This window comes from Ceratotherium simum, chromosome 9 (genome assembly GCF_057802395.1).
Source record: "Ceratotherium simum simum isolate JZ-2026a chromosome 9, ASM5780239v1, whole genome shotgun sequence".
NCBI classification, from domain to species: domain Eukaryota; kingdom Metazoa; phylum Chordata; class Mammalia; order Perissodactyla; family Rhinocerotidae; genus Ceratotherium; species Ceratotherium simum.
Genome location: NC_141908.1, coordinates 60791275 through 60797274, shown reverse-complemented (window position 1 = coordinate 60797274; position 6000 = coordinate 60791275). Strand labels below are relative to the sequence as shown.

General features: G+C 33.7%; 1 protein-coding gene across 1 annotated transcript in view; it reads left to right on the top strand.

The window, feature by feature from the left end:
• Positions 1–241: 241 nt before the first annotated feature.
• PDE1A (phosphodiesterase 1A) overlaps positions 242–6000 on the top strand; it is a 322799-nt gene continuing 317040 nt past the window's right edge. The window contains exon 1 of the mRNA XM_014784666.2: positions 242–352. Within this exon, the coding sequence (XP_014640152.2) occupies positions 252–352 (101 nt within the window). The 5' untranslated portion in view covers positions 242–251. The remainder of the gene's footprint in view (positions 353–6000) is intronic.

Here is a 6000-nt window from a genome sequence, read left to right as displayed (position 1 = left end):
ATTGTTCCTGTGAGGTCAGAGGATCTGTTTATACTGCTGTCTACTTGAGGCGGGTGATGCGGTGAGCAGTGGATATGCCTGTCAAAGTCAATAGCAATTCTGGCAGAGGCTGCCCTCTGCTTTGTAAATCTGCATTGTTTTGATAGATAAGAGATGCTACTGTATAACTGTTTGAGATTTGTAGTGGACTGACGAATGCTTGTTCTAGCTGCTGAAACTGACTGTAACTATATTGCCCTAGGAGTATCATCATGGGGTCTACTGCTAAAGACATTGAAGAATTGGAGAACACCACTTTTAAGTATCTCATAGGAGAACAGACTGAAAAAATGTGGCAACGCCTGAAAGGAATGTGAGTAAGCTCTTTGCTTGGTTCTGTGTTTTTATCCCCCTACCCCAATTTGACTATTAATATGACTAATAGTTGGTACTATCTTACTCTGTGGGCTAGTGTTTCCTTTCAAAAGATTTTCTTTTAAAAATTTATCAGTCTCAGCTGAGAATTTGTTTGAAGGATGGATAGTTTTTTTGCACCTGTATGTTTTGTGTAAAGTAAGGTAACTCCTTGAGAATTCACTTCACTGTTATACTACATAGCTTCTTCAATACATTCTGTATGTGTTGTTTATATATGTGGTTTAGATATACAGAAAAGCAACTAGGAAAGCTGCTTGCCAGGGCACTTGCAGTAGTAAAATTTCCCTCAGGTAAACAGAGAGATTACTACTCGTACTTATTTCTCTGTGATTAGGTTTTGAAAAGACAAGGACAGGATTAATATGATGATAAATAATCATACTTTATTGTGCTTATTCTTTGTGTCTTAATAATATTTCTTTAAGAAAAATTGTTTATGTGGTAAAAATACTAGCAGTGTATCAAACTTATTGGAGAGTTTTGGTTTTAAATCAACCAATTCATTTCTTCTGAGAGTACTGAATAGCTCATGGTATAAAATAGACCTTAGTAAGATGAGTCAAGAGATGTGCTTATGTCAGGCATGAAATGTAAGTACCTGAGTCAAACTTTAATTGCAATTCTATTCACCTTGCTATTTAAACAACATTTAAGTTTTTTTCTGTGTATGATACTAATTTCTGTTTAGTGTTCCAGCACACTACGTTTACATGCTTTATTTTAATTATGTCATAATTTAAAAATCAGATTTAACATTTGCATAAAAATGTGAAATATGGATATTTATAGGTCATTGCAATTGCTTAGCCTATTTGCAGATCTCAAATGAAAATATATTTGCTTTTCTATAATAACAGCTGAAGGAATCATATACTACATGAAATAGATATTTTCTAGGATTCATATTTCTCTTGCTGTGTTTACATACTATTTTATAAAATGCAACATCTGAGTAAATTTAATGTCACTGTTTTGATAGCTATGATTTTTTTTAAAGAAAAATTGTATCAAACTTTGTTTAGAGGTAAAAATTCCTTTTACTTTCCTCCATTTGAATGTATTTAATGGTGCTTATGTATTTAAATAGTGTTTTCTGTATATTTTCTTACACTTGAAGTAATACATGGCATTACAGTGCACTAGTATAAGAGCACACTAATAATGTAAACAACATTTAACAGAGAATAACTACTAAAAAGGAAGCCATCTTTACATCATTTGAATAAATTAGAGAAATATATTTCCAAGATCCATTGAAACAAAAAATTAAAAAAATAAATGAAAAAGAAAAAATAAGATTTAGAAATTACAGTTTTTTGGTGAGGTGGTTCTCTAGAGAAACAAATAATCCTATAAAAGCAAATAATAGCTTACAAAATTAATTAGCATAGATGAAAATTAAACATTGGCAGTCATCAGATGATCTGTGTCCTAACCTAATTAATGGATGAACATCTGTACCAGAAAAATTGTATCTCATATTACAACCTATTTAAAATTTTCTTCCCTTTAGCAGAATAGGATGTTTTTGTTTGTTTGCTTTGTTTTGTTTGTATTTGTTTTATTTTTCTGTAGTTACCTGAATGTATAAAGATGTATGGTAGTGAATTTATGCACATGTCTTTAAGAAATTTGAAAAGTGACTTTGTATTTACCTAACATTTTAGGGCAAAGTTATCTGACTTGCACTTTATCAGTTGATCTCAAAGATCAATCTGTCATTTCATTTCAGTAGAGGGTGGTAGAATCATTCAACAGTAGAATTCATGACTTGATATTCAGTATGGATGTAGGATATAATAATATATGTACATACTAAATAAATTTTGAGCTGTGTCCACAGAGAGTTACTGAATGACCATGTAGGGAAAAAAATCAGTAATAACTAGGTTTTTTTTAAAAAAAACATCATTACTGAACTGATTGAAATGACTGCTTTTCCATCAAGGAAAGAAGGAATTTGCATTTTGGTACTATTATTCTAAGTTGTACTTTGACTTAAGACATATCCAGTATTCTAGTTTTAGAATTGTCAAAACAAGAAGCTTGAAATCTAAAATCTGTATGACTAATGACAACCAAATTGTTTAATTATGGTCTTTTGTGTAGTCTGCATTCAAAGCAGTGAGATGAGGGACTCCCTATTCCACTGCTGAAATTGTCTTGCCTATTTAAAATGTAATATTGACTCAAACAGAATTTTAGCTTATCAAAATTTCTAGTGCTAGAATTTCGCTTTTAAGTATTGGCAATTAAAATCATGCTATTCATGAAAGCTATCAAACAATTTTGCAATAATTTTCTTAGTTTGGGAAAAAAGACTCAATGAAAACCTTTAGATATTTGTTTGGAAAGTGATTTTTTTTATCTTTTACTGTATCTAACTTTACAAATACATTGCTTTATTTCAACAGGATATTCTGTTTTTAAGTGAGTTTACAATACGTACATTTTTGAGGTTAAATAAAAATAGAGACAAAGGTTAAAGTAAAATAAGGTTTATTCAATTATACCTTAAATATGGAAAACATGAATCACTGCAGGTAGATATTTACAGAAAGTATTTTACAGGCATTATCATATAATGTTTTAAAACACTTTTTTGAATCCATAGACATAATGTTAAAATTTTGTAACACATGCAAAAACACTGGTAAACTAAATTAAAACGTCAGTTCTCCTCTACCATTTTGTTGATTTCTTTCATTAAGCTCCTTTTAAATCTCCTTCATATAATATTTAATTGAGACACCATATTCAGTGATGTGCTAAGAAATCCCTTATTTGTTTGTGGGAACAAAGGTGAAACAGTTTTCTCTTCCCATTTCTGATGTAGATTTGTATGCTTTAATCTATCAATTTTCTTTTTATAGTTACGGCGTTTTTTTTAGCCTTCTTCAATCTATCTTCTACCACTAATTTGTCACTCAGTATGACAATTTAAATTCCACATTATGACTCACCTTCTAGGATGATAGAAACGTTAGCAAATGACTATGGCATCATGTCCTTCATAAACTACATTTAAAAAGAATCATATATTGTCCATAAGTTATCAATTGTTTAGGACGTGGAAAACACTTCCTATTTCTTCTGCCATCTCAACACCTGATGAAATTTCTGGTTCTGAAGTTTCCTGTGACTCTGGGACCTACGCTGCTTCCTACATACCAAGGACGTTTTTCTAACACTAGTCTTTATAAAGATTAAGTTTATTGATTCCCATGAGGAAAGTTGATTTGAAGATTTTATATTTGTTTTCATTTGTGCATAGTGTTTTTTTTTCCCAAAGGATTTCAAATAATCCCTTTTTGTGTCACGGTAGTGTTGCTTTTTTCTTCTTTAAATGTAAAAAGAACTCTACAACTGTAGATTTTTTAAAAATCAAACATATTTTAAAAGATTGGTGCTGATCTTTTCAGTCAGTGCTACTGTTCTATTTGATCTAAGGAGTAACAGCATTTCCAGAAAACTGTGATCAAGTAGAAATCCCAGTGAAAATCACATGACATCATAGCAAAAACTAAATCACAGTGTTATCTTACTCATTTGTTCAACAGAAGAGAGGAAAGTTTGAACTGCTGCAAATCATAAACTATTGACAAAAATATGACTCACCACTTCATAGTACTTATTGCCATTTTCTTCAGTTTTTATAAATGTAGGGCGAGAATCTATGAGAATTTCAGTTAGAAACTAACTTAATATATGATAATTAATTTTATATGTATAGACACATACCTCCTATCTGTCCTAATCCAGACAAATGTCCAGATATTAAGATCTGGAATTGTGAATGCAACAGTTGAAAGACTTAAGTTAAGCTTCTTTTCTCTTTGATTGCTGGTAAACATGATCTTTAGTGGTGGAAGAATAAAATGTAGAGAAGCAGAAAGTGAAGGAGAAAGGAGGAACTATATAATAACCCTGTAACTAATTTCAATTAGCTGTTATTGAAGAGGGCAGTATGTTGAATGGTTCTCAGATGAAGTAGCTCAAACGCCCAACACCCAGAAGATATAGCAGAAATACATAATCAGAATAAAAATTGGCAAAAAAGGTAAAATGACAGAAGTTATTAGCACCATATTTCCAAACTGGAATCATACTTTAGGATGGAGTAGCATTATAGGTTAGAAGCAAATCTGATCCTTTTTCTCTGCTGCTTCAAACCCTTTAAAGCTTTCTAGTGCCCTTTCCAAGTTCAGGATCCTTAGCAGAGTCTCCTTGTACCTGCTTGACTTTTGCAGCCTCCTCTCATGCCTCTCTCTCTATGGCCCCCTCCTGACCAAGCCCAGGGTTGCACAAAAGAAATGCTGCTTACCACCCATCTGCCTTTATTCATTTTGTTTTCTCTTCCCATGAGAACCACTTCTTTTTCCTCTCTCAGTCAGGGTTGCTCTTGCTTCCCATGAGGCTTTTAGAGATATGTGGGGATGTTTCTGGTTGTGCAGTGCCTGAGACTGTTTTTGTATTCAGTAGGCAGCAGGGTCCAAGCATGATAAACGTCCTCCAGGGCTTGGGTCATTTTCCTATCAGGAAGACCTGTCCTACTCAAAATTCTCATAGGGATCTTGTTAAGAAATGCTGAAAGATCTCTTCTTAAATTTCAGTTGCGAAGAAAATCCTTCCTGACCTTCCAATACTAGGACAGCTGCCTATATTTGGCTCATTAAATAACCCAGACTTCCCTTTTAATAACAAAATATGCCTGCTCTTCTGGATCACAAGCTACTGAGGGCAAGGGCCATGTTCATTGTGTTTGCTTTTGGACCACCAGCACCTAGCACAGTACCTGGCATATAGGAGATAATGCAATAAATACTTTTAAATCAGTCATTGAATGAATAAAATTCTGAATCTTATAGTGGTTCTAACTATATAATTAGAAGATTAGTTAGGCTGCCAAAATAGGGCCTAACGCCAGGTTGGAGGAGTGGAGATAGATTCACAGCTGAAATATGGATGGAGAAGATGGAAGAAAGTAATGTTTGCTTATCATCTACTAGTTGTCAGAACTTTCCAGATATAACATATTTGTATTCTTATTTACTCTTTCCAATGATTTTAAGAGGTAAGTGTCCTAAATTGGTTAAACAGCTAGTATCTGGTAGAACTTGGGTTTGAACACAGATCTGCCTAGTCTAAAGCTCTTATTCATCTTCCTTCTAAAACAAAAAAGAGGACATTCTCAGAATGGTTACCTAGAAAGATCACCAGAAAAGGGATCTAGAATGTTGCTTCTCAAAACTCAGTTCATGGGTCTTGTGGTAGGCAGACTAACTGCCCCCGAGAGATGTCCATGTCCTAATCCCCAGAGCCTGTGAAGATATTACCTTACATGTCAAAGGGGAATTAAGGGAGCAGACAGAATTAAGGCTGCTAGTCAGCTGACCTTAAAATATGGAGATTAGCCTAGATTGTCCAGGTGGGCCCAGTGTAGTCACAAGGGTTCTTAAAAGTTGAAGGGGGAGGCAGAAGAAGAGTGCTGCGATGTGAGAATGACTCCATTTGTCTTTGCCAGCATTGAAGGTGGAGGAAACAGGCTATGAGCCAAGGAACATGGGTAACTTTTAGAAGCTT